General features: G+C 51.1%; 1 protein-coding gene and 2 non-coding genes across 4 annotated transcripts in view; 2 read left to right on the top strand and 1 right to left on the bottom strand.

Annotated features, from left to right (window-relative positions):
- FADS1 (fatty acid desaturase 1) overlaps positions 1–27,132 on the top strand; it is a 93,920-nt gene that overhangs the window by 64,613 nt on the left and 2,175 nt on the right. The window contains exons 1-11 of one of the 2 annotated variants that reach the window (XM_029061341.2): positions 1,393–1,601; positions 10,170–10,280; positions 11,188–11,385; positions 13,072–13,173; positions 14,306–14,434; positions 21,951–22,011; positions 23,531–23,607; positions 23,966–24,063; positions 24,299–24,395; positions 25,553–25,632; positions 25,808–25,933. In XM_029061341.2, coding sequence (XP_028917174.1) covers positions 1,425–1,601; positions 10,170–10,280; positions 11,188–11,385; positions 13,072–13,173; positions 14,306–14,434; positions 21,951–22,011; positions 23,531–23,607; positions 23,966–24,063; positions 24,299–24,395; positions 25,553–25,632; positions 25,808–25,933 — 1,256 coding nt within the window. In that variant the 5' untranslated portion in view covers positions 1,393–1,424. Of the gene's footprint in view, positions 1–1,392; positions 1,602–10,169; positions 10,281–11,187; positions 11,386–13,071; positions 13,174–14,305; positions 14,435–21,950; positions 22,012–23,530; positions 23,608–23,965; positions 24,064–24,298; positions 24,396–25,552; positions 25,633–25,807; positions 25,934–27,132 lie in introns of those variants that run through there. The other variant, XM_029061342.1, reaches the window with a different exon arrangement.
- On the bottom strand, positions 17,721–17,858 carry LOC114810710. Its single transcript, XR_003758405.1, has one exon. It is a non-coding gene; the product is annotated as a small nucleolar RNA SNORA7 (small nucleolar RNA).
- LOC114811003 lies at positions 19,792–19,931 on the top strand. Its single transcript, XR_003758688.1, has one exon. It is a non-coding gene; the product is annotated as a small nucleolar RNA SNORA7 (small nucleolar RNA).

The following is a 27,132-nucleotide window of genomic DNA, read 5'->3' on the forward strand; positions in this document are numbered from 1 at the left end:
ATAGTAATTGCTCAATAAATACTATTGAATGAATAGTAAGCGCTCAATAAATACTATTGAATGAATGCATAGTAAGCGCTCAATAAATACTATCGAATGAATGAATAGTAAGCGCTCGATAAATACTATCGAATGAATGAATAGTAAGCGCTCCATAAATATTACTGAATGAATGAATAGTAAGCGCTCGATAAATACTATCGAATGAATGCATAGTAGGAGCTCGATAAATTCTATTGAATGAATGAATAATAAGCGCTCAATAAATACTATTGAATGAATGAATAGTAAGCGCTCAATAAATGCTATTTAATGAATGAATAGTAAGCGCTCAATAAGCACTATCGAATGACTAGTAAGTGCTCAATAAATACTATTGAATGAATGCATAGTAAGCGCTCAATAAATACTATGGATTGAATGCATAGTAAGCGCTCAATAAATACTATGGATTGAATGCATAGTAAGCGCTCGATAAATACTATGGAATGAATGAATAGTAAGAGCTCGATAAATACTATTGAATGAATAGTAAGTGTTCAATAAATACTATTGAATGGATGCATAGTAAGCGCTCAATAAATACTATCGAATGAATGAATAGTAAGTGCTCAATAAATACTATCGAATGAATGAATAGTAAGCGCTCAATAAATACTATTGAATGAATAGTAAGCGCTCAATAAATTCTATTGAATGAATGCATAGTAAGCGCTCAATAAATACTACTGACTGCATAGTAAGCGCTCAATAAATACTATTGAATGAATGCATAGTAAGCGCTCAATAAATACTATTGAATGAATGCATAGTAAGCGCTCAATAAGTACTATTGCCTGAATGCATAGTAAGCGCTCGATAAATACTATGGAATGAATGCATAGTAAGCGCTCGATAACTATTGAATGAATAGTAAGTGTTCAATAAATACTATTGAATGGCTGCATAGTAAGCGCCCAATCAATACTATCGAAAATACTATTGAATTTCTCTGGATGGTATCGACGCCTGCCTACTTTTGTTTGGTTTTGCCGCCTGCCTCCCCTCTTTGGAGCCCGTGAGCCCAGGGAAGGTCTCTCTCGGGTGCCCCATTGTCCATCCCAAGCGCTTAGTCCAGTGCCCCGCCCGTAGTAAGCGCTCAGTCAATGAATGAATGAATGAATGAATGAATGAAGGGCTGAGGGAGGGCCGCGGGCGGGGGGAGGGGGAGGGAGGGAGGGCCACCCCGCGCGCGCCCGCCCCTTCTCGCGGCCTTGAGGCGGCAGCCAATGGGAAGGCGGGAAAGAAGGGCGCCGCGCGTCTTGACCAATGGGAGAGCGGGAGAGGAGCGCCCCCTCCCCCTCCCCCCGCGCCTCGCGCCCCGAGCTCGCGCCTCGCGCGCCTCGCGCCCCGAGCTCGCGCCTCGCGCCCAGACGGCGGCGGCGATGGCCCCGGCGCCGGAGCCCCGGTTCTTCAGCTGGGAGGAGGTGGGCCGCCGGTCGGGGCGGGAGCCGGAGCGGTGGCTGGTGATCGACAGGAAGGTCTACGACATCAGCGAGTTCAGCCGGCGGCACCCGGGGGGAGCCCGGGTCATCAGCCACTACGCGGGGCAGGATGCCACGGTGGGCGCCCCGCTGCGGGGCCTGGGCGGGGGGCGGCGGGGAGGGCAATCCTCAGGGGGGGGTCGGGCCTGGGGGGGCTGCCAGGCCCGAAGGATGCCGGTCCTGGGGGGGGGGGCTGCCCGTCGTGAAGGATGCCGGTCCTGGAGGGTGGGGGGCTGCCAGGCCCGAAGGATGCCGGTCCTGGGGGGGCTGCCAGTCCTGAAGGATGCCGGTCCTGGAGGGTGGGGGGCTGCCAGGCCCGAAGGATGCCAGGCCTGAAGGGTGCTGGTCCTGGGGGGGGGGGGCTGCCAGTCGTGAAAGATGCCGGTCCTGGAGGGTGGGGGGCTGCCGGTCCTGAAGGATGCTATTGTCTTAATGAGATGTTCATCCCCTTGAGTCTGTTTATTGCTATTGTTCTCGTCTGTCCGTCTCCCCCGATTAGACAGTCAGCCCGTCAGAGGGCAGGGACTGTCGCTATCGCTTACCGATTTGTTCATTCCAAGCGCTTAGTCCAGTGCTCTGCACATAGTAAGCGCTCAGTAAATACTATTGAATGAATGAATGAATGCCGGTCCTGGAGGGTTGGGGGGCTGCCAGGCCTGAAGGATGCTATTGTCTTAGATGTTCATCCCCTTGAGTCTATTTATTGCTATTGTCCTTGTCTGTCCGTCTCCCACGGTTAGACTGTGAGCCCGTCAGAGGGCAGGGACTGTCTCTATCTCTTACCGATTTGTTCATTCCAAGCGCTTGGTACAGTGCTCTGCACCTAGTAAGCCGTCTCCCCCGATTAGACCGTAAACCCGTCAAACGGCAGGGACTGTCTCTATCTGTTGCCGACTTGTTCATCCCAAGCGCTTAGTACAGTGCTCTGCACATAGTAAGCGCTCAATAAATACTATTGAATGAATGAATGAATGAAAGTAAGCGCTCAATAAATATGAATGAATGAATGAATGCCGGTCCTGGAGGGTGGGGGGCATTCCTGAAGGATGCCGGTCCTAGAGGGTGGGGGGCTGCCAGGCCTGAAGGATGCCGGTCCTAGGGGCAGGGGGGTGGGGGCTTCATTCAATCAATAATAATAATAATAATGTTGGTATTTGTTAAGCGCTTACTAGGTGCAGAGCACTGTTCTAAGCGCTGGGTTAGACACAGGGGAATCAGGTTGTCCCACGTAGGGCTCACAGTCTTAATCCCCATTTTACAGATGAGGGAACTGAGGCACAGAGAAGTTAAGTGACTTGCCCACAGTCACGCCAGTATTTATGTTGGTATTTGTTTAAGCGCTTCCTATGTGCCGAGCACTGTTCTAAGCGCTGGGGTAGACATAGGGGAATCAGGTTGTCCCACGTGGGGCTCACAGTCTTAATCCCCATTTTACAGATGAGGGAACTGAGGCACAGAGAAGTTAAGTGACTTGCCCACAGTCACACAGCCGACAAGTGGCAGAGCTGGGATTCGAACTCATGAGCCCTGACTCCAAAGCCCGTGCTCTTTCCACTGAGCCACGCTGCTTCTCTAAAGCAGCTAAAAGCGCTCTATTTATTGAGCGCTTACTATGTGCAGAGCACTATATTAAGCTTTTTAATAATGTTGGCATTTGTTAAGTGCTTACTATGTGCAGAGCACTGTTCTAAGCGCTGGGGTAGACATAGGGGAATCAGGTTGTCCCACATGGGGCTCACAGTCTTAATCCCCATTTTCCAGCTGAGGTAACTGAGGCCCAGAGAAGTGAAGTGACTTGCCCACAGTCACACAGCTGACGTACAGTTTGGCAACAGATAGAGGCGATCCCTGCCCAAAGACGGGCTCACAGTTGCCGGTCCTGGGAGTGCTGCCAATCCTGAAGGATGCCGGTCCTGGGGGGGGGGGTTGCCAGTTCTGAGGGATGTCGGTGCTGAGTTGGGGGGGGGGGCGATTCATTGGTTCAGTAGTATTTATTGAGCTCTTACTATGTGCAGAGTACTATACTGAGCGCTTGGAATGGACAGTTGGGCAGCAGAGACAATCCCTGCCCAACAGCAGGCTCACAGTTGCCAGTCCTGGGAGGGCTGCCAATCCTGGGGAGGCGGGGAGGACTGCTCATTGTCTCAGACCCTTCGGCGGGATGGGCGTACCTGGGACCCAGGATCCACGCCATATCCAAAGAAGAGAATGAAAAGGACAAAGAAATAATAATTATGGTATTTCTTTTAAGCACTTCCTATGGGCCAAGCCCTGTTCCAAGCACTGGAGTAGATACAGGGTAATCAGGTTGTCCCACTTGCGGCTCTCAGTCTTCATCCCCAATTTACAGATGAGGTAACTGAGGTACGGAGAAGTGCCTTGCCCAAGGTCACACAGCAGACAGGGGGCGGAGCCGGGATCAGAACCCACGTCCTCTGACTCCCAAGCCCGCGCTCTTTCCACTGAGCCACGCTGCTTCTCTAAACTAAATAAGCTAAAAGGCAGGGAATAAGAGGGAATTCCATCCCAAATGAGCATCTTATTGCGAAGGGGAGGGTCAGGTGAGAGGGGGAGGGTCAGAGGAAGGAACTGCAATACGGATAAAGGAGAGTAGTGCGCCCCCGGGAATGCTTGTATTATTATTATTAATCATGTTTATTGAGCGCTTACTGTGTGCGGAGCGCTTGGGAGAGGATAGTACGGCATCGAACACATTCCCTGCCCACAACGAGCTTACAGTCTGTAATAGACAAAGGGCTAAATCCAAAGGGAGTGAGGTTGCCTAGGGCAGCAAGAGCTCACCTCCTCCAAGAGGCCTTCCCAGACTGAGCTTCCCCTTTTCCCTCTGCTCCCTCTGCTCCCTTTCTGCTCCCCCTGCTCCCTTTCTGCTCCCCCTTCACCTCCCCTCTGCTAAGCCCCCTTTCTCCCCTTTCCCTCTGCTCCTCCCCTCAGCACTGTGCTCATTTGCTCATTTGTATTTTTACAGATTTGTATAATTTGTATCGTATTTATTACCCTATTTATTTTGTTAATGAGGTGTACATCCCCTCGATTCTATTTATTGCTATTGTTTTTGTCTGTCTCCCCTGACTAGACTGTAAGCCCATCAATGGGCAGAGAGGCAGAGATTATCTCTATCTGTTGCTGAATTGTCCATTCCAAGCGCTTAGTACAGTGCTCTGCACATAGTAAGCGCTCAATAAATACTATTGAATGAATGAATGAATGAAAAAGGATGTGGGTTCAAGTTGTACAAAGGAGGGGCGCAGGGTCTCTGAGGAAAGTTAGTTAACTCCGGGACAGGAGGTAGGAGGTGCAGGGACAGCGTAGCCTCCAGGAAGCCTTCCCTGACTGAGCCCTCCTCTTCTCTTCTCCCACTCCCTTATGCGTCGCTCACACTTGCTCCGTCATTCATCTTCCCTCCCTTCCTCGTAGCGTATATGTATATGTCGGTATATATCTGTAGTTTATATATTTATCCATATTAATGTCTGTCTCCCCCTTTAGACCGTGATCTCACCGTGGGCAGGGAATGTGTCCGATGTTATACTGTCCTCCCCCAAGCGCTTAGTTCTGTGCTTTGCCCACAGTAAGCGCTCAATAAATACGATTGATTGAATGAACGAATGAAGAAATGGACCAATATCCACAGGAGGGTTTTAGGAATTATTGGTCCATTGACCATTAACGTACCACTGTGGAACATCTTCCCTCCACAGCGATTGTGAGTCCCGAAAGGACCTGAATTTGCTTATTTCGTTTCGGCCCCAGCGTTTATTGCAGTGTTTAGCACAAAACAAGCATTCACTAAATATCATTACTACTATTACTACCACTATGGGGGAACATCCGGCACTGTCAAGAAGCAGAGCGTGAAAAGAGGGCTGGCAAAGGGGAAGAGGCCAGAGGAGCATCAGTGGAAAGTGCTCGGGCAGGTAGAACAAACTGATTAATTCATTCAGTCGAATTTATTGAGCGCCTATTGCGTGCAGAGCGTTGGACCAAGTGCTTGCTAGCAAGCGGAGCGTCACTAGGAAGTGCTCCGGCGGGTACGACAGACTAATAGGGAATAATCTCGGGATTGTGAGATGAGGAAGAGGAGAGGGGAGATGATCGTCTAGAAGAATGGGGTTGGCGCTCCTTGGAGAGTTGGGGTCTCACGCGTGCCTTAGAAAACCCTCAAATTAGTGAAAACGGGGGAGAAGCAGCAGCTAGGGCACGGGTCGGAGTCAGAAAGACCTGGGTTCTAATCCTGGCTCTGCCTCCTGTCTGCGGTGTTGCAAGTCACTTCACTCTTCTGTGCCTCGGTTCCCTCATCTGTAAAATGGGGAGTAAGATTGTCGAGCCCTACGTGAGACAGGGACTGTGTCCATACCGGTTACCTTCTAATGCCGAGACAGCATGACGTAGGGGATAGAGGCCGGGCCTGGGAGTCAGAAGGCCGTGGGTTCTAATCCCGGCTCCGCCACTTGTCTGCTGTGTGACCTTGGGCAAGTTACTTCACTTCTCTGGGCCTCAGTTGCCTCATCTTTAAAATAGGGAATAAAACCGAGCTCTCTGTGGGGCAGGGACCGGGTCCAACCCGATTTGCTTGTATCCACCCCAGGGTGCCGTGCGGTGCCCGGTACATAGTAAGCGCTTAGCAAATACTATAAATAAAAAAAGATTCACCTCATGGCAACGCGGTCGCTAGGCCAAGTGCCAGCTAGGTTGGCTCGGAGCGGCTCTGCCTGTCATCGCCCCCGCCTCCTGCCCGGCTGGAAAGGATGACAGTTTTCAGAGCAGCCCCGCCGCTTGGGAGGGTGGGGGTTCCCGGGTGTGACCAGCTCCGTGCCCCGGGTCTGTACCTCCCTTCGAGACTTCCACGGCCCAGAGAGATTCATAGGAATCAAATATATTAATGTCACCGTTGTCCCCCTCGTAGCCCCGAAGTCGATGTTCTAGACTGTACTGAGCGCTAGGGAGAGTACAGTACAACAGAGTTGGTAGACATTAAAACAGATAAAGAGGTGACGATGTAAATAAATAAAATTATAGGTATCCGCATATATATGTAAGTGCTGTGGGGCTGGGGAGGGGAGAGCAAAGGGAGAGAGTTGAGGTGACCCGGAAGGGAGGGGGACAAGATGTGGGGGTTCAAAGAGACCCTCTTTTTCCATCAGTTTGAAAGGGTGAAGTAGGTTCTGTAAGAAAAGCAGCGTGGCTCAGTGGAAAGAGCCCGGGCTTAGGAGTCAGAGGTGATGGGTTCTAATCCCGGGTCCACCACTTGTCAGCTGTGTGACCTTGAGCAAGTCACTTCACTTCTCGGTGCCTCAGTTCCTTCATCTGGAAAATGGGGATGAAGACTGTGAGCCTCACATGGGTCAACCTGATTACCCTGTATCCACCCCAGCGCTTAAAACAGTGCTCGCCACATAGTAAGTGCTTAACAAATACCAAAATTATTGTTATTATTAATCAAAGTTACACCAAGCAGCAGTGGCCCAGTAGAAAGAGACCGGTTGTTCTCTCTCTTTGTTCATTCATTCAGTGATTGTCTCTATTTATTGCTGAATTATACTTCCCAAGTGCTTAGTACAGTGCTCTGCACACAGTAAGCGCTCAATAAATACGATCGAATGAATGAATGAGAAGCAGCATCTCTTAGCGCGTAGAGCACGGGCCTGGGAGTCAGAAGGGTCATGGGTTCTAATGCCGGATCTGCCGCTTGTTTTGGGCATGTCACTTCTCCATGCCTCAGTGACCTCATCTGTAAAATGGGGATTGGGACGCTGAGCCCAACATGGGATGGGGACTGTGTCCACCCCGATTTGCCTGTATCCACCCCAGCACTTAGGGCAGTGTCTGGCATATAATAAGCCTTTAACAAATACCATAAAAATTATGATTATCTGCCCCACTCTTAGTACCGTGCTTGCCGCATAGTAAAAACTTAATGAATATCACAGTTGTTATTAGTAATGCTGCTGTAATTCAATCGTATTTATTGAGCGCACTGCGTGAAGCACTGTACTAAGTACTTGGGGGAGTATAATATAGCAATAAACGGACAAATATTTGTGCTCTGGGGGCAATTGAGGCTTCAAACCCCAGCCTTGAACTCACCTCTGGAAACAGATTTCTGTTAAGGGAGAAGGAGACCATTTGCAGAGCAGTTTAATGAGAAGCAGCATGACCTAATAGAAGGGACCTGGGTTCCAATCCGGCTCCTCCACTTGTTTGCTATGTGACTTTGGGCATGTCGCTTCACTTCTCCGGCCTCAGTTACCTCATCTGTTAAAAGGGGATTAAGACTGTGAGCCCCACGTGAGTCATTGACTGTGTCCAACTTGATTAGCTTGAATCTACCCCAGTGCTCAGTACAGTGCCTAGCACATAGTAACCACATAGCAAATACCATTAAAAGACAAAAAGAATATAGGCCTGGGAGTTTGAGGACTTGGGTTCTCATCCCGGTTCTGCCACTTGCCTACTATGTGACCTTGAGCTAGTCACTTAACTTCTCTGTGCCTCACTTTCCTCAGTTGAAAAATGGGGATTCAGTAGCCTTCTACATAGACTACTAGGGACTGTGTGACGTGTTATCTCTATGTAACGTGTTATCTGCCTCAGCACTTAGCTCAGTGCTTGGCACATAGTAAGCGCTTAACAAATACCATAGTCATAATCATCAGTATCCTTAATAATAAGAATAATAATGTTGGTATTTATTAAGCCCTTACTATGTGCAGAGCACTGTTCTAAGCGCTGGGGGAGATACAGGGTCATCAGGTTGTCCCATGTGAGGCTCAGTCTTAAGCCCCATTTGACAGATGAGGTAACTGAGGCACAGAGGAAGTGAAGTGACTTGCCCACAGTCACACAGTCTGACAAGTGGCAGATCCAGGATTCGAACCCATGACCTCTGACTCCCAAGCCCGGGCTCTTTCCACTGAGCGCTGGGAAATGTAGAACAGAGCAACTAGACCCCCTCCCCGACACCCAGGTTCACTTTCTCCAACTTCTGGGCTTCCCATCCCATTTCTTTGTCCCAATGTCCTCATATAACAATAATGATAATGGTATTTGTTAAGCGCTTACTATATGCCAAGCACTGTTCTAAGCACCGGGATGGTGGTCCCCTTACATCGTACTCGCCGTGCCTCATTTTAGATGCTCCTCACCGACGTCTTGCTCATGTCGTGAGCAAGCAGCATGGCTCAGTGGAAAGAGCCCAGGCTTGGGAGTCAGAGGTCATGGGTTCTAATCCCGGCTCTGCCGCTCGCCAGCTGGGTGACTTTGGGCAAGTCACTTCACTTCTCTGTGCCTCAGTTCCCTCATCTGTAAAATGGGGACTAAAACTGTGAGCCCCACGTGGGACAACCTGATCACCTTGTATCCCCCCAGCGCTTAGAACAGTGCTTTGCAGAGAGTAAGCGCTTAACAAATACCGCCATTATTATTATTATGTCTCTCCCTCCCCACCCCGGATCTGGGCACTCCTGCCCGATCATATTTGACAGACCCCAGCTTTCCTCAAAGCCCTTCTGACCTCCCACCTCCTCCAGTAGGCCTTCCCTGATTGATTCTAATCGCCCCTCTCTGTATTTCCCAACTGACTCTTCAGACCTTCCGCTCCGCCCAAGTGTTTAAACACTCACAGCCCCCTTACCGCTCACATCCATATCTTAAATACTCTACTACTTCCTCCTATCCTCTGTATTCTCTTTAAGTCTCTGTCTCCCCTGCCGGATTATAAACTCCTTTCTCCCAAGTCATTTTCTCCCACATGCTTGGTACAGTGCTTGGGACACGACAGGTGCTCAGGAAATGCTATCGATTGATTGATTGATTGATTGATTCTCAGGAGGAGGCGCGCAGGTAAGTGACTGACTAGCCAGGCAGGTCTGTTTTCTATTTCAAGCAATTCATTCATTTATTCAATAGTATTTATTGAGCGCTTACTCTGTGCAGAGCACTGTACTAAGCGCTTGGAATATACAATTTGGCAACAGATAGAACCAATCCCTGCCCAGTGACGGGCTCACGGTCTAATCGGGGAGACAGACGGACAAAAACAAGACAACTTAATCGTGATAAATAGAATCAAGGGGATGGACACCTCATTAACAAAATAAATAGGGTCATAAAAATATATACAAATGAGCACACTGCTGAGGGGAAGGGAGAGGCGGAGGAGCCGAGGGAAAGGGGGGCCAAGCAATGAGGTGGTCCTTATTTAAGTACAAGTGAAGATTTTCACTTCTGTCTTTTCTGGACACAAGCTGCATTTTCCAAACCGGTTCTGCTGGAGCCATGTTCCCTCCCCAGGTGCCGCATGAGAAGAACATGAGAGGGCTAAATGTCTGAGCCCGCGTGGACTCCAGATAGTGTCTGTGCACTGGGGCCGGACGGTGTTACACCTCCCTGGGGAAGACGAAGGTTACGGGTTTTTTTCTTTTTCCTAAGAGTACCAAGTAGCTCACGTTAATCCTTTCCACGTGGAGAGCTGAGAAAAATGACCACCCTATGCAGAAAGGGTGGGTGAGGAAGAAGTAGAGAGCCGGCTAGCCCAACGGGACGGCGGCTTCTTTGTCCTTGAGCCGGGGGCGTCGGGGACTGAGCGTCCGCGGCGGGTTTTCTCATCCTTTCTCCTTTCTGTTGCAGGATCCCTTCGTGGCCTTCCACATCAACAAGGCCCTGGTACGCAAGTATATGAGTTCCCTGCTGATTGGGGAGCTGGCTCCGGACCAACCCAGTTTCGAACCCAGCAAGAATGTGAGTTGGCCAGGCGGGGCAGTGTGAAGACCCAAATAATAATGATCGTCGTATTTGTTAGACGCTTACTGTGTGCCAGGCATTGTATTAAGCGCTGGGGTGGGTACAAGCAAATCGGGCTGGACACAGTCCCGGTTCCATATGGGGCTTCCGGTCTCACCCCCCGTTTTGCAGATGAGGTCACTGAGGCCCAGAGAAGTGAAGCGACTTGCCCAAGGTCACGCAGCAGACATGATGGTGATGATGGTATTTAAGTCCTTACTGTGTGCGCAGCACTCTTCTAAGCTCTGGAGGGATACTATTTGTTCTAATCCCGCCTCCACCACTTGTCTGCTGTGTAACCTTGGGCAAGTCACCTCACTTCTCTGTGCCTCAGTCATCTCCTCTGTATATTGGGGATTGAGAATGTAAGCCCCATATGGGACCGAATCTGTGTCCAACGCGATTTGCTCGTATCCACCTCAGCGCTTGGTACGGTGCCTGGCACATAGTAAGTGCCTAACAAATATCACAGTTATCATTATTGCTATTATTATCATCAGCGGCAATGGTATTTATTGAACACTTAGTGTGTGCAGAGCTCTGTACTAAGCACTTGGGAGAGAGCTTAGTACACTCCACTTCCAAGCGTTTAGTACAGTGCTCTGCACAGAGTAAGCGCTCAATAAATACTATTGAATGAATGAATGAGAGTACAACACAACAGAGTTGGCAGACTCGTTCCCTGCCCACAACGGTCGCTGGCCAAGGGACATCATTAGCCTTTCAGGGAAGCGGGCAGAATACCCTCCTCTGTGGCTTTTCGAGTTTCCTCAGACTTTCCACAGACGTCCTCCGAGGCGCATCTTCTCGTTGAGACGTTCTCAGGCCCTATAGTCGGTAACGTTTAGCTACCTCACCCCCACAGAAAGAACTGGTGGATGAGTTCCGCGCTCTTCGGACAACTGTGGAGCAGATGGGGCTCTTGAAGGCCAGCAAGGTCTTCTTCCTGCTGTACCTGCTGCACATCCTTCTGCTGGACGTGGCTGCCTGGCTGATCCTCTGGTTCTTTGGGACATCCCCGATGCCCTTCCTTGTCTGTGCTCTGTTACTCAGTGCCGTCCAGGTAAGCAGATCCCCAGCTGCCTTCTTCAGGGCATCCCCCGGGCCAAAGAAGCAGCGCGGTGTAGTGGATAGCGCACGGGCCTGGGGGTCAGAGGATCTGGGTCCTGATCCCGGCTCCACCACTTGTTAAGACTGTGAGCCCCATTTGGGACATGGACTGTGTCCAACCTGATAAGCTTGTACCTAGCACGGTGCCTGGCACATAGGAAGACTTAACAAATACCATAAAATCAAAAAGAAGCCCTCTCTAGATTTGGGCAGGTATTTGTACGTGGTACTTGTTAGGCGCTTACTATGTATCAGTCGCTGTTCTAAGCACTGGGGTGGATACAGGATAATCAGGTTGGACACAGTCCTTGTCCCAAATGGGGCTCATAGTCTAAGTAAGAGGGAGTAGGATTTAATCCCCATTTTACAGATGCAGAAACTGAAGCACAGAGTAGTGAAGCGATTTGCCCAAGGTCACACAGCAGCCTGGTGGTAGAGCTGGGATTAGAATCCAGGTCTTCTGGCTCCCAGACCTGTGCTCTTTCCACTAGGCCATGCTGCTTCTCAAGGAAGTTATTGATAAAAGGGGACCGAAGCTAAAAGGCTAAACCAGCAGGAGAGGGGAGGGCAGGGAATGGACCGCAGAGCTAAAATAATAGTAATCGAACTCGTGACATACGTTAAATGCGTACTATATGCTAAGCACTGGGTTAGCTACAGTACAGTCAGATAAAGCAGAGTCCCTGTTTCAGGTGGGGCTCACAGCTCCTTAGAGATTTTGTGCCCGATCCCATTATCTTTTATTTATCCCGGGGTTTAGTAGAATGCTTGGCACATAGTAAGCATTGAACAAATACCACAGTTGTTATTATTAATATTAATAATAAGGGGGAGGGAGAACAGGTATTTAATCGACATTTTACAGCTGAGGAAACCAAGTAAGGTACAGGGAAACTAAGTAACTTGCTCAATTGGTCGCACAGCTGAGAAGAGGCGGAGCCAGAATTAGAACCCGGCTCTTCTTGCCTGCCAGTTCTGAGCTCTTTCCTCTAGACTGTGTGGCTTCTATTGAGCACTTGTCTAAGTTTCCTTGTCTGTCCTTCCAGATTCCCAAAGGGCTAAGTTGGGATACGAAAAATATATAGACCATTGGCTGTTGCCAACTGGTTCGTTCTTTCAAGCCGGAAGTGTTAGCTGCCTATCTGCTCCTGACTATAGTCAGTTCTTTGATCCTCTTCCTCTTTCTGATCCCATCAGCTGTCCTTCCGTCGCTGCATCCCCTCATTTCTTCTTTTCACCCCTGTTTTCCCATCCCGGAAGCTCCCCGTATCGCCCTAAGCTTCGGTGTCTAGCCTCCACAGCCTATGGAAGCCAGGTCCAGGTCCCGTTTCCACAGGAACCCGTACGGCCCCGTAGTCAGTTGCCCAGAAAGGTTTGGCAGCCCCTCCCACTTCCTGCATTTCCTCGAATGTGACTCTCCCAAGCAGGAATCTCGGAGGAGCCCCCGGCGCCTCTCCGCCTCCCGGCTCCAAACTCCTTGTGAGGTTTCCGTATCCACCGCGGACTCCCCTGGGAAAACGGGGAGGGTAGTCCAAGCAGCGGCTCTCGGGTCACAACAAACGCCCCCTCTGCCTCACGGTGCGCTGAGGTGGAGGAGCCGGAAGATGGTGCGGCCCTAGCTATGTCCTTTCCGTCCTAGGCCCAGGCCGGGTGGCTGCAGCATGACTTCGGTCACCTGTCGGTCTTCAGCAAGTCTCGATGGAACCACTTGTTTCAGAAGTTCGTCATCGGCCATCTGAAGGTGAGGGGGAGCGCGGCTTCGAGACTGGAACGGCCTCTCTGGCGACGGGCCGTGAGTCCGGAAGACTCTCTTTATTTTTGGCTTAGCCTCGTAAGGTCGGTGCCTAGGAAATGATCCCAGTTTTCTCGGGGGCCGTTTGAACCAAGATGGAGCGGTCTGTCTTGAGCGAAGAAATTGAAGTAGGATCAAAGAGGGTGCCTTCTGGGGAAAATCAGTCAGTCAGTCAATGGTATTTATTAGGCGCAAGCTATATCTGGAGCACTGTACAAATCCCTTGGGACAGTAATAATAATAATCCATCAGTCACTTGTTAGTGAGAGCTCCTTTCCAACCTTTGCTTGGAACTGCGGAGACACTTCAGACCAATCAGTCCTATTCATCGAGCGCTCACTATGTGTAAAGCACTGCAGTAAGTACTTGGGAGAGTACAATAAAACCGGCATGATCCCTGCCCCTAAAAAGCGTAAATTCTAATCACGCTAATAACTGCGGTATTTGTTAAGCGCTTACTGTGTGCCAAGCGCTCTTCCGAGAGCTGGGCTAGATAAAAATAAGCAGGTCCCACATGGAGCTCACAATCTAAGTAGGAGGGAAAGCCGGTAATAGACTCCCATTTTACTGATGAGGGGACTGAGTCCCAGAGAATTGAAGCGACTTGAAGGTCACACAACAGACAAATGACAGAGCTGGGATGAGAACCCGGGGCTCTGACACCCAGGCCCGTGCTCCAGTAGAGTACAAGAGTTGGCAGATATATACCCACCCACGCGGAGCTTACGGTCCGCAGGTCAGCAGCATGCCTTTCCCCTCCTCCCTCTTGAAAAGGTGGGGCGAGGGCAATCTTTGCAAAATGTTTTGAGCCCATTGAGCACAAAGATCCCCTGACTTTACGCTGAAAAAACATTCTGAGACTAGTTAGAATCCTTGGAAAGGGAACACATCTTTACACAATAGGAGCCCACTGTGGGCAGGGAACGCCTCTGCCGACTCTGTTGTATTGTAGTCTCCCCAGCTCTCAGGACAGTGATCTGCGGACAGTAAGCACTCCATAAGTACCATCGATGGATCGATTAATCGATAGAAGCGAAAATGTAATCCTCTTCCCGTCTTCCTCTCTCGTCTCCTTCCCTAGGGGGCACCTGCCAGCTGGTGGAATCACCTACACTTCCAGCACCACGCCAAGCCCAACTGCTATCGTAAAGACCCGGACATCAACATGCACCCCTTGCTCTTTGCTCTGGGGAAAGTTCTGTCTGTGGAGGTGAGCTTGATTGATGTCAGAGAGAGATCCCTGAGATGAGGAGGAAGGAAAGGGTTGAGTGTGGCAGGAGAGAGGGAGAGTCATCCACAATAAGGGGACCGAGCCAATTGCTCACATCCAAAAGGGCAAGGACTTGGCACTTCGGAGGAGGGCGAGAGCCAGTGGGCAAGAGGCTTCTCAGAACGGCTTTGTTTCCGAGAGGCAACCGGGGGGGGAGTTAGGATTTTTGGCCGATTCTCCCTCCACAGAGCCTTTCTTGAGGGTGGAAAGGAGATGTTTTTTTCCTCTGCTGCCCAATGACCCAGCACACATCCCTTCCCACTCACCGGCCCCTCCTACACGCACAAGAAGCACAAATACTTAACCTTGCGCATTTTGACATAAATAAGTGCCATTCCTGACCAGACCGAATGACCAAACGGGCCCAGAATTTTGTCTCCAGGGGTGGCAACAGGGTGCTTGGAGGAAGAGAATTAAGGTCGCCGTCCTGGACATTCATCCTAATATAGCGTGGCTCGGTGGAAAGAGTCCGGGCTTGGGAGTCAGAGGCCATGGGTTCAAATCCCGGCTCTGCAACTTGTCAGCTGTGTGACTGTGGGCAAGTCACTTAACTTCTCTGCACCTCAGTTCCCTCATCTGTAAAATGGGGATTAACTGTGAGCCTCACATGGGACGACCTGATTACCCTGTATCTACCCCAGCGCTTAGAACAGTGCTCTGCACGTAGTAAGTGCTTAACAAATACCAACATCATTATTATTATTATTTACAGACATGTCACCTAACAACTTTTCCCTCTCCACCTCTGACTTCCTTGTAATAATAATAATAATTAGTAATGGTTATGGTGCTTGTTAAACGCTTACTGTGTGCCAAGCACTGTTCTAAGCACCCAGGGTAGATACGAATGAATCAGGTTGGACACAGTCCCTGTTCCACATGAGGTTCACAGTCTAAGTTGGAGGGAATAGGATTGAATCCCCATTTTTACAGATGAGATAACTGAGGCATAGAGAAATTAAGCGACTCGTCCGAGGTCACACAGGAGAAACGTGACAGAGTTGGGATTAGAACCCAAGTCCTTCTGACATTATTCATGCATCCCGTTCAGTCGTATTCAGTGCTTACCGGGTGCAGAGCGCTGTACTAAGCGCTTGGGAAAGCAAAATATAGCAATTAACGGTGACATTCCCTGCCCACAATGAGCTTACAGTCTATCTAGAAGAGGGAGACAGACATCAATACAAATAAATAAAGGTACAGATATGTACATAAGTGCTTTGGGGCTGGGAGGGGAGAAGAGTAAAGGGAGCAAGTCAGGACGATGCAGAAGGGAATGGGAGATGAGGAAAAGTGGGGCTTAGTCTGGGAAGGCCTCTTGGAGGAGATGGGCCTTCAGTAAGGATTTGAAGGGTGGGGAGAGTGTCAGATTTGAGGAGGGAGGGCTTTCCAGGTCAAGGGCAGGATGTGGGCGAGGGGTAGACTGTGAGCCCGTCATTGGGCAGGGACCGTCTCTATCTGTTGCCGAATTGTACATTGCAAGCGCTTAGTACGGTGCTCTGCACATAGTAAGCGCTCAATAAATACTATTGAATGAATGAATGACAGGCGAGATCGAAGCACTAGGGGAGCAAAGTGTGTGGCTGGGTTGTAGAAGGAGATGAGCAAGGTGAGGTAGGAGGGAGCAGGGTGATGGAGCACTTTAAAAGCAATGGTGAGGTGTTTTTGTTTGACACGGAGGTGGATGGACAACCGCTAGAGTATTTTGAGGAGAAGGGTGACATGTCCTGAATATTTCTGTAGAAAAGTGATCCGGGCACCGGAGTGAAGTATGGACTGGAATGGGGAAAGACAGGAGGCTGGGAGGTCAGCAAGGAGGCTGATGCGGTAATCCAGGCATGAGAGGATGAGTGATTGTATTAATGTGGTAGCGATTTGGATGGAGAGGAAAGGGTGGATTTTTGCGATGATGTGAAGGTGGGACCGACAGAGAATGACAGGTGGGAATGACAGAGAGGGGCGAAGGATATGCCAAGGTAAAGGGCTGTGAGACAGGAAGGATGGTGTTGCCTTCTACAGTGATGAGGAAGTCGCTGAGGGTTTGGGTGGGAAGATAAGGAGCTCTCCGGTTTGGACGAGTTCGAGATGACGGGAGGACATCCAAGTAGAGATGTCTTGAAGGCAGGAGGAGGTACGAGACTGCCTTTGTTTGGTCTGTTTCCTGAAACCTTCAATTCCCATTCGAACCGAAAAGTTGATGGGAAGCCACCATACATGGAAGGAGAGACAGGAAATTCCCAGGTTCATTTTCCTTCGATGGCTCTACCCTCCCCTTTTCACTCTGACTCTTTTCCTCTCTCCCAATTTCTCTCTCTCTCTCTCTTTCTCTCTCTCTCTCTCTGATAAGAGCACCGGCCTGGGAATCAGAAGACCTGGGTTCTAATCATGACTCTGCCACTGACCTGCTGTGTCAACGTGGGCAAGTTACTTCACTTCTCTATGCCTCAGTTTAAGTATCTGTAAAATGGGGATTCAGTAGCTGATGCCCCTCCCCTTTGGACTGTGATTCCCATGTGGAACAGGGGCCGTGTCCAACCCGATTATCTTGTATCTCCCCCAACATTTAGTACAGTACTTGGCACCAAGTAAGTGCTTAACTAATAACCCCTTAATTATGGTTACGTATTATTATATATAAGAATATAAAGTGTCCTAAGAAGTCAGGCCCAGGTGTTTCACTTTTCAGGGTGGGGGACCTCGGCTGCCATTAGGCAAGCCTGAGTCATTGAACTGCAGCAAACTTAGCAGTGTGATGTAGTGGAAAGGGCACGGGCCTGGGAGTCAGAGGACCTGGGTTCTGATCCCGGCTCTGCTACTCGTTTGCTGTTTGACCTTGGGCAAGTTGCTTCACTTCTCTGTGCCTCAGTTCCTTCACCCGTAAAATGGGGATTAAAACCGTGAGCCCTACATGGGACACGGACTGTGTCGAACACGCTTATCTTGTGTCTACCCCAGAGCTTAGTTACAGTGCCTGACATATAGTAAGCATTTAACAAATTGCCTTGTCTTATGCCGTCGAGTCGTTTTCGACCCATAGCGACGCCATGGATACATCTTTCCCAGAACACCCAGCTCTCCATCTGCAATCGTTCTGCCGGTGGGTCCATAGAGTTTTCTTGGTAAAAATCCGGATGTGGTTTACCATTCCCGCCTCCTGCGCAGTAAACTCGAGTCTCCACCGTGGACTCTCTGCCGTGCCGCTGCTGCCCAGCACGGGTGAGTTTTGACTTGTAGCAGATGGCCTTCCACTCGCTAGCCACTGCCCGAGCTAGGAATGGAATGGACAGGCCTCTGCTTGACTCTCCCTCCCGTAGTCGAGACTGGTAGAGTCCTGGAAACTCTCCAGGTGTGACCCTGAGCGGGGAACTTAACAAATACCATTTAAAAAGAAACAACAAAAATAAAAAATCTTCCTTCCAAATGTTGGGGGTAACCAGCAGCGGGCACCTGTGCTCCCCCCGTCCCCTAATCCCACGCTGTTTGGAAACCTTGGGAGCAGAGAATGTGTCCAGCTATAACAAATCCAGAGGATAAATTGGCCCAGCCCCTCATTTTTGTTATCTTTTCCTGTGTTTAACAGACTTCCCAGAATGTGCTCATTGATCCTCAATAGAACGCCCCCCCCCCTCCACAAGCCTCTGCTGGGCTGGGCTGCTTAATCCGGCAAATGACAGTTTTTGTTGTCAATTTATTAGAGAGTCAGTTGGTGCTATTATCCCTTCTGCAATCAGCCACAATGATAAGGAGAGCCTGGATAAAAGGAAAACCTTGGCAGAGATTATAAAGTTGGCCATATGCTGCTTCATTGTTCCTGATTGCTCCTGGAACTCCTGATTTTTGAGACTTCCTTGCCAGAGGATGTTAGGGATGGGATGGCTGCAGAAAAGTGGGTTCTCAACTAGCCCGATCTTTTCTTTTTTGGGAAACAGCTCCATGGGGCGTGAACCCAGGCAACACTGGGGAAAGGGCGTATTCCATCTCACACCACCGAGTTCCGAACTCTCGTTCCCTTGATCACTGGAACCCACAAGAGGTCTTGGAAGGGGCAGACAGACATGATGTATTTTATTGCCCTTTAAAATTTGCCCCCGGTGGTGCCGGAGCCTCTGGCTCCCTGATACGGTTGGAGAAGTGAAGAGAGCTCCGGCCGGGAGTCAGAGGACCTGGTTCTAATCCTGGCTCTGCCCCTTGTCTGCTGTGTGACTTGGGCCAAGTCACGTTAACCTCTCTGTCCCCCACCACATCTTTAAAATGGGGATTCTTTCGATCGTATTTATTGAGCGCTTACTGTATCCTCTTTCCAACAGTCTAAGAGGGAGGGAGAACAGGTGTTTCAGCCTCATTTTACAAGCGCTTAGCGTGGCTCAGTGGAAAGAGCTTGGGCTTGGGAGTCGGAGGTCATGGGTTCGACTCCCGGCTCTGCCACTTGTCAGCTGGCTGACTGTGGGCAAGTTACTTCACTTCTCTGGGCCTCAGTTACCTCATCTGTAAAATGGGGATTAACTGTGAGCCTCACGTGGGACGACCTGATGATCCTGAATCTCCCCCAGCGCTTAGAACAGTGCTCTGCACATAGTAAGCGCTTAACAAATACCAACATTATTATTTTACCAGCCTCTCGATCGTCTCCTAGCACTGAGTCTTCCTTCCGCTCCCAGTAGGGTTCAGATGACCAATTGATAACAAAGGAAGAAAATTCAGCCGATGGCTGTTACGTCTCCTCCCCTTTCCTCACCATTAGATTCCCCAATTCACCAGAAGGAAGAGTGAAGAGAGAGGAGTAGACGAAGAGGCTGTTGTTCTGTTTGTCTTTTGGGGGTTACCTGTGTGTCCTCCAGTGTCTCCCATGGTGAACTCTATCTTCCTTCACCTACTAATAATAATAATTGTGGTATTTGTTAAGCGCTTATTATGTGCCAGGCACTGTACTAAGCGCTGGGATGGATACAAGCAAATCGCATTGGACACAGTCCCCTGCCCCACATGGGGCTCACAATCTCAATCCCCGTTTTACAGCTAAGGTAACTGAGACCCAGAGAAGTGAAGTGCCTTGCTCAAGGTCACACAGCAGACAAGTGGCAGAGCTAGGTTTAGAACCCAGGTCCTTCTGACCCCCAGGCCCAGGGTCCATCCAGTGGACCATGCTGCTTCTACAATAGGATGAGTAAACATACTCCTTATCCACAGGGACCTCACAGTCTGGAGCAAGAGACAGGAAAATAAATAAATCAATTTTGGATATGTCCAGAAGTGAGTACTGTGAGGCTGCCATTCAACCAGCACTTAAAGAGTGCAGCCCCCTCTCAGGGTCGCACCTGGAGAGTTTCCAGGACTCTACCGGTCTCGACAACGGGAGGGAGAGTCAAGCAGAGGCATTACCCGTTCCATTCCTAGCTCGAGCAGTGACTAGCGAGTGGAAAGGCCATCTGCTGCAAGTCAAAACTCACCTGTGCCGGGCAGCGGCGACATGGGAGAGAATTGAGGGCGAAGACTCAAATTTACCGTGCAGAAGGAGGCGAGGGTAAACCACCTCGGTACTTTTACCAAGAAAACTCTGTGGATCCACTACCAGAACCGATTGCAGATGGAGGTGGGGCGTTCTGGGGTGGACGTGTCCACGGCGTCGCTACGGGTCGGAGACGACGGCATGAGACAAGAGAGAGTACAGTCCCGTGTGCGTAGGCCACGAAGAAGGGAGCGGGAGTAGGGGGATAGAAGGCTTAATCGGGGAAGACCTCTTGGAAGGGATGTGATTTTAGTAAGGCTTTGAAGGTGGGGAGAGTGGTGGACTGTCGGATATGAAGAGAGAGGGAGTTTGAGGATGGTGACGTAGATGAGATGGAGATACAGTGAAGAGGTTGTCATTAGGGGAATGAAGTGTGTGGGCTGAGTTGCAATAGGAAATCAGCGAGGTAAGGTAGGAGGCGCGTAGAATAATTGCTAACCCCCGCTTCCCCTTTCTAAGGATCTGCTCTGGGTCACGTTTGGGAAGATGAGATGAAAGTTGTGGATTCATAATTATCACCAGGAAATGTGAGGATTGGTAGAAAGGTTGGGGGCAGGGATGACTTAGCTCTCTCTGGAATCCTGGAGCCTTGCTCTGCTCCACTTCTTCTCCTTCATCTGTCCTTCTCGGCCCTTGGCTTCAGGCCCTGCCGCGTAGCTTTTTCATTCATTCATTCAGTCGTATTTATTGACGCTTACTGTGGGCAGAGCACTGTACTGAGTGCTTGGAAAGTACGATTCGGCAACAAATAGAGACAATCCCTTCCCAATAACGGGCTCACAGTCTAGAAGGGGGGAGACGCAGCAAAACAAAAACAAGTAGACAGACATCAGTAGCATTAATATAAATGAATGGAATTATAGATATATACACATCATTAATAAAATAAATAGAAATTTAAATATGTACATATATGCACACAAGTGCCTTGGGGCGGGGAGGAGGGTGGAGCAGAGGGAGCAGAGGCAATGGGGAGGGGGAGCAGAGGAGAAGGGGGGGCTCAGTCTGGGAAGGGCTCCTGGAGGAGGTGAGCTCTCAGTAGGACTTTGAAGTGGGGAAGGGAGCTCGTTTGGCGGATGTTAGGAGGGAGGGCATTCCAGGCCAGAGGTAGGATGTGGGCCAGGGGTCGACGGCGGGACGGGCGAGAAGGAGGCACAGTGAGGAAGGTGAGCACCAGAGGAGCGGAGTGTGCGGGCTGGGCTGGATGAGAGATGGGTTGGGAGATGAGGTAGGAGGGGGCCAGGTGATGGAGAGCCTTGAAACCAAGAGTAAGGGGTTTTTGCTTGATACGAAGGTTGATAAGCAACCACTGGAGAGTTTTGAGGAGGGGAGTGACGTGTCCAGAGCGTTTCTGTAAAAAGATAATCCGGGCAGCAGAGGTGAAGTATAGACTGAAATGGGGAGAGACAGGAGGTTGGGAGATCAGAAAGGAGGTTGGGAGATCAGAAGGGACCCCCCCTTTTTCCCCACTGGTGTCCCACAGTCCTCCTAGACTCCTCCTCCATCCATGGGGCGCAGGAGCAGACCCCAGCCTCAAATCCTTTTCCCCCCTCCCTTGGCCATTTCTCTCCCTTTCCACCTCCCCACCTTATCCTAATCAAAGAAGCCAGTTCCCTGGCACTGACTCCCCTATCAGAATTGACGTCCAGATCACCTTTTGTATTTTTCCCTTTAAGCCCCGAGAGGCCTATTTAGCTCCGTAGTATTTACGTAGGTGAATAAGGGAATAACCCGATGTTGTGCTCTGGGTCGACGGCTAAGCAAGGTCAGAGTTGGGCAGGTTTGGAGAGCGGTGACACAGTGGGAGGCTCAAGGAAAGAGGAGCGGGAGGAGAGAGAAGGGGCAGGACACAGCCCGATGTTTGGGAGTGGACAGTGCTGCCGGGAAGAGGGCGATGGGCGGTGTCTTGGCCGGGCGGCTCAGCTCCCGTCTCCGATCCTCTCCCCGCAGCTCGGTGTGCAGAAGAAGAAGTACATGCCTTACAACCATCAGCACAAATACTTCTTCCTTAGTGAGTATTTACATCCAGGGGCCGGGAGGGAAGTGTCCCAAGACCCGGGAAGCAGCATGCCACTAGACCTGGGATTCAGAAGGTCCCGGGTTCTAATCGCGGCTCCGCCACTCGTCTCCCGTGTGGCCTTGGGCAAGTCACTTCTCTGGGCCTCAGTGACCTCATCTGGAAAATGGGGATGACGACTGTGAGCCCCGTGAGGGACAGGGACTGGGTCCAACCCGATTTGCTTGTCTCCACCCCAGCGCTTAGTACAGAGCCTGGCACATAGTAAGTGCTTAACAAATACCACAGATTATTATTACTATTAACAAAAGATATGGAAATTCTAAGGAGATGCACCCTAGCCAACCAGGAGCTACTTAACAGCACATCTGCTGAGTATTGAGAGTCAGAAAAAAGGAGGGGCCCCCGGGAACCCCCACTCTACCCTTGTCATTCATTCATTCATTATTCGATCATATCTACTGAGCACTTCCTGTGGGCAGAGCACTGTTCTAAGCCCTTGGGAGAATACAATACAACAATAAGCAGACACATTCCTCTCCCAAAGGAAGTAGAAATCTGCTCTTCCTCCTCCTGGGTTCTAATCCCGTCTCCGCCAGTTATCTGTGATTTGATACGTGGGCAAGCCGCTTAACTTCTCTGTGCCTCAGTTACCTCCTGTAAAACGGGGAGTAAGACGGTGAGCCCCACCTGGGACAAGCAGATTACCCTGTATCTACCCCAGCTCTTAGAACGGTGCTTGGCACATAGTACGCGCTTACCAAATAACATAATTACTATAATTATTAGTGAATGCTGTGCTTTCCACATGCTGGTTCTTCCTCGTAGGGGCCCCTCCCTTGTTCCTGGCCTTTCCTTTCCACTCCTCCCGTGCTCTCCACCTCTTCTTCAGGGAAGCCCTCCCCTGCCTTTCCTCACTCAGATGCTCAAGGAAGTCATGGCTGCCCAACTCCAGACCCGACCTTCTCCCACTACACCTTCTCCCCCGCCCCCCGCCCTGGCTGTCCTTCCTGGAACCGACAAGCCTTCGAGAAGTGGTCTAACATACACCGTCTACAACAGTGCTCTACCCCCAATAAGCACTCAGTAAATACCGTGGGTCAACTGACGGTGGAATGGCACTAGCCCTTCGATATGCAGAGTCCAGCCCTTCCCCGAGCACGGTTGTAAGATGTAGCCGTACTCGAGGCGGGACTCGGCTCTGACTAGGGGGACAGGTGTTCCCTCTCCGTCCCACTAGGCCGAACTTCCTGGGGGACCCGGCCCCTCGAAGCTTCTGTTCTCCCTGGGCTGGCATCCCTTCCCTAGTCAGCCTCGTCTGCGGCGCTCCAGCTCTCTCTAATGCAGGCTCCCCGGATAGACGAGGAAACCGGCAGAAGAAATGGGGAGAAGAGGGCTCAGGAGAGGAAGAGATGGAAAGATAATAGCTTTCTTCAGCCCCAGAGCTCCAGTGCCCACCCGGCTGGCCCTCCCTGCCTCTGACAACTCTGCCCTCTCTCGCTTTTCTTTCCAGTTGGACCCCCCGCCCTGTTGCCCGTCTACTTCCAGTGGTATATCTTCTACTTTGTCATCCAGCGCAAGAAGTGGGTGGTGAGTATCCCTCACGCAGCAGCCCCGGGTCCTCTCTCCATTCCTGTCTCCGCTGCTGAGCTGGTGGGAGAGGGGTAATCTCGGGCGGATCTCAACGGGAGACACCCCCCACTCCGGATTCACACGTCCGACATTGCTCCCAGGATCTAAAATGGGGGAGGGGGGTGCCATTGCTTAGAGAGAGCTGTTTCAGGGAGCCTCCCAGGCCTCTGGTTGGAGAGGAAGGATCCGGGTGTCATTGCGGGGGAGAGTGAGAGGGTTGGACACGGAGTCTTCGCTGCCCTGGTTCCCCGAAGGGGGTCGAAGGTAACGCCTGATGCCCTCGTGCCCCTCCCTGTTATTCTGCCTCCGTCCACAGGATCTGGCCTGGATGATCTCCTTCTACGTCCGCTTCTTCTTCACCTATGCGCCCCTGCTGGGATTGAAAGGCTTTGTGGGGCTCTTCTTCCTGGTCAGGTAGCGGTCAGGGCAGGGAAGGGGACCGTGCCTTTAGGTGGAATACCTTTCTCTCCCCCCCGCCCCCCGATCCGGGTGTCACCCGGGGTGGCGGGGAGGCTCCAGGGGAGGGCTGTGGGTGCCGGGTCGGCCGGGGGCGGTGGCTAAGTGGCAAGCGGTGTCGGGAAGAGCAACAGTTAGATTCCGGGCAACAACCACTGTGCGCGCGCGTGTGTGTGTATGTGTGTGTGACCAGGTTCTTGGAGAGCAACTGGTTTGTGTGGGTGACACAGATGAACCACATCCCCATGCACATTGACCGTGACCGGAATATGGATTGGGTCTCCACCCAGGTAAGGGATTGAGGGCAGAGAAGCCAGTGTTCAAGAGATACTCGGGGCCGTTGCTAAATGGAGAGAGAATAATAATGACAGTACTGATAAATGGTGATATTCGGTGCTTCCTCCGCGCCAAGCACCGTACTCAGCGCTGGAGCAGACACCGGAAAGTCAGTCCCCGTCCCACGTGGGGCTCACGGTTTAAGGGAGAGGGGGAACGGGCGTTGAATCCTTATTTGCCAGATGAGGAACAGAGAAGTCAAGTGACTCACCCAAGGTCACACAGCTGACGAGCGGCAGAGCCGGAATTAGAACCCTGGCCCTCTCACTCCTAGGCCCGTGCTGTTTTTATTAGGTGTCGCTACTTCCCTATATACGAGAGTATAGGAGGAGCCCAGATTTATGGGATGGCCCCAGAACCGAGGACCTTTAAGTCTAAGTCAGTTAGGAAGTCTTTACTGGGTGTTTACAAGAATCACAGCATCTGAAAGGGGGCACAGTGGCCACAGGAAAGAGGGGTCCCCCAAATCCCCTCACGGTCTCTTCCGCCAGCTGTGTGACTTTGTGCAAGTCACTTTACTTCTCTGTGCCTCAGTTACCTCAACTGTAAAATGGGGATTAAAACCGTGAGCCCCGCGTGGGACTACATGATCACCTTGTATCCCCCAGCGCTTAGAACAGTGCTTTGCACATAGTAGGCGCTTAACAAATCAACATTCATTTATTCCTTCATTTATTTTCCTTCCACCAAGATGAGATGATGGGGTCAATGAAGTGGCTGGGTAGCAATCCTGGTTAAGGCCCTGGGAAGGGGCCCTCATAATAACAATAATAATAATAATTATGGTATTTGTTAACCACTTACTATGTGCCAAGCACTGTTCTGAGTGCTGAGGTAGATGAAAGGTAATCAGGTTGTCCCACGTGGGGCTCACAGTCTTAATCCCCATTTCACAGATGAGGGAACTGAGGGGCTTGTGGCTTGCCCAAGGTCACACAGCAGACTAGTGGCGGGGCCGGGAGTAGAACCCACGTCCTCTGACTCCCAAGCCCGGGCTCTTTCCACTAAGCCACGCTGCTTCTCGTCCAGTGGTCCCCAAGGGCAGGGTCCAGCACCCGCCCTTCGTCCCCCCCCAACCTCACGCTCCCCCATTTCCGATTCCTCCTTCCAGCTCCAGGCGACGTGTAACGTGCACGAGTCGCCCTTCAATGACTGGTTCAGCGGGCACCTCAACTTCCAGATTGAGCATCAGTGAGTGCGGGCCCTCGGGGGGTTACGGCGCGGGCACCGGACGAGGTGGGAGGGAGTACTAACGTCAGGGAATGGAAGAAGGAGGTTAACGGACGGGCGCGGACGCTCGGGGAAGGGCGCTCGGTCGGCAAGGGAACGGAAGCCCGGTAAACCCTCCCCTCGCTCTCCCCGCCAGCCTTTTCCCTACGATGCCCAGGCATAATTATCGTAAAGTGGCCCCACTGGTGAAGTCTCTGTGTGCCAAGCATGGTGTGGTCTACAAGTCCAAGCCCCTGTTCACCGCCTTCGCTGACATTGTTCAGTAAGTACCTCCGGACTGGTGGGCGGTTGAAGGGTGGGTGGGAGGGAGCGGCAGTGCCCTGGTAGGGGAAGGAAAAGGAAGAGGGCTGTGGCAGTGAGACAGGACTGACCTTAAAGAGTTTTGGGTTCGTTTTCTTTTTACGGTATTAGTTCGGCGCTTACGATGCGCCGGGAACTGTACTAAGCGCCGGAGCGGATGCGGGCTAACCTGGTTGGACCCAGTCCCTGTCCCGCACGGGGCTCACGGTCTTCACCCCCCCAGATGAGGTCGCTGAGGCCCAGAGAAGTGAAGCGACTTGCCCAGCGTCACACAGCGGATAAGTGGAGGGGCCGGGATCGGAACCCAGGTCCTCCTGACTCCCAGGCCCGTGCGCTTTCCATTAGGGCACACTGGGCCCGTCTGCGTGTCCTGGGCTGGGCCAGGGGCCTAAGTCCGGTATCCCCCAAACTCGGGCCTCTGTTCTTCCCCAGGCTGCCCTCCCTCCTGGGCGACTCTCCGAGCCATTTCACATCCAGAAGCCATTGATCCTCAAGGCCGTCTCCCCGATGGCATTCTGGAAACCGGAGCGGAGCGTTTAGCACCTTCATTCAGTCACATTTATTGAGCACTTACTGTGTGCAGGGCACTGTACCAAGTGCTTGGGAGAGTGTAATACAACAATAAACAGACACGCTCCCTGCCCACAAAGAGTTGACGGTCTAGAGGAGGGAGACAGGCATTAATATAAATAAATAAACGACAGATCTGGACAGAAGTGCTGTGGAGCGGGGGAGGGATGACTAAAGGGGGCAAGTCAGCGTGACGCAGAAGGGAGTGGGAAAAGAAAAGTGAGAAAGAAAGGAGAAGAGCAGAAAACCGAAAGTGACAGAGGTGGTTTTACTTAACTGGGTGTCCCAGGATATCCTCCCGGCTCAGTGGATAGAGCACGGGCCTGGAGTCAGCAGGATCTGGGTTCTAATTCCGGCTCTGCCACTTGCCTTCTGCGTGACCTCGGGTGAATCACTTCACTTCTCGGTGCCTCAGTTACCTCATCTGTAAAATGGGGATTGAGAGTGCAATCCCCATGGGGGGCAGGGAGTATGTCCAACCTGATTAATTCGTATCTACCCCAGTTTTTAGAACAGTGCTTGGCACATAGCAGGCATTTAAGAAGTATTACTATTATTATTATTACCACCTCCTTCTCCGATCTTTCCCCG

This window comes from Ornithorhynchus anatinus, chromosome 3 (assembly GCF_004115215.2).
Source record: "Ornithorhynchus anatinus isolate Pmale09 chromosome 3, mOrnAna1.pri.v4, whole genome shotgun sequence".
In the NCBI taxonomy this organism is placed as follows: Eukaryota; Metazoa; Chordata; class Mammalia; order Monotremata; family Ornithorhynchidae; genus Ornithorhynchus; species Ornithorhynchus anatinus.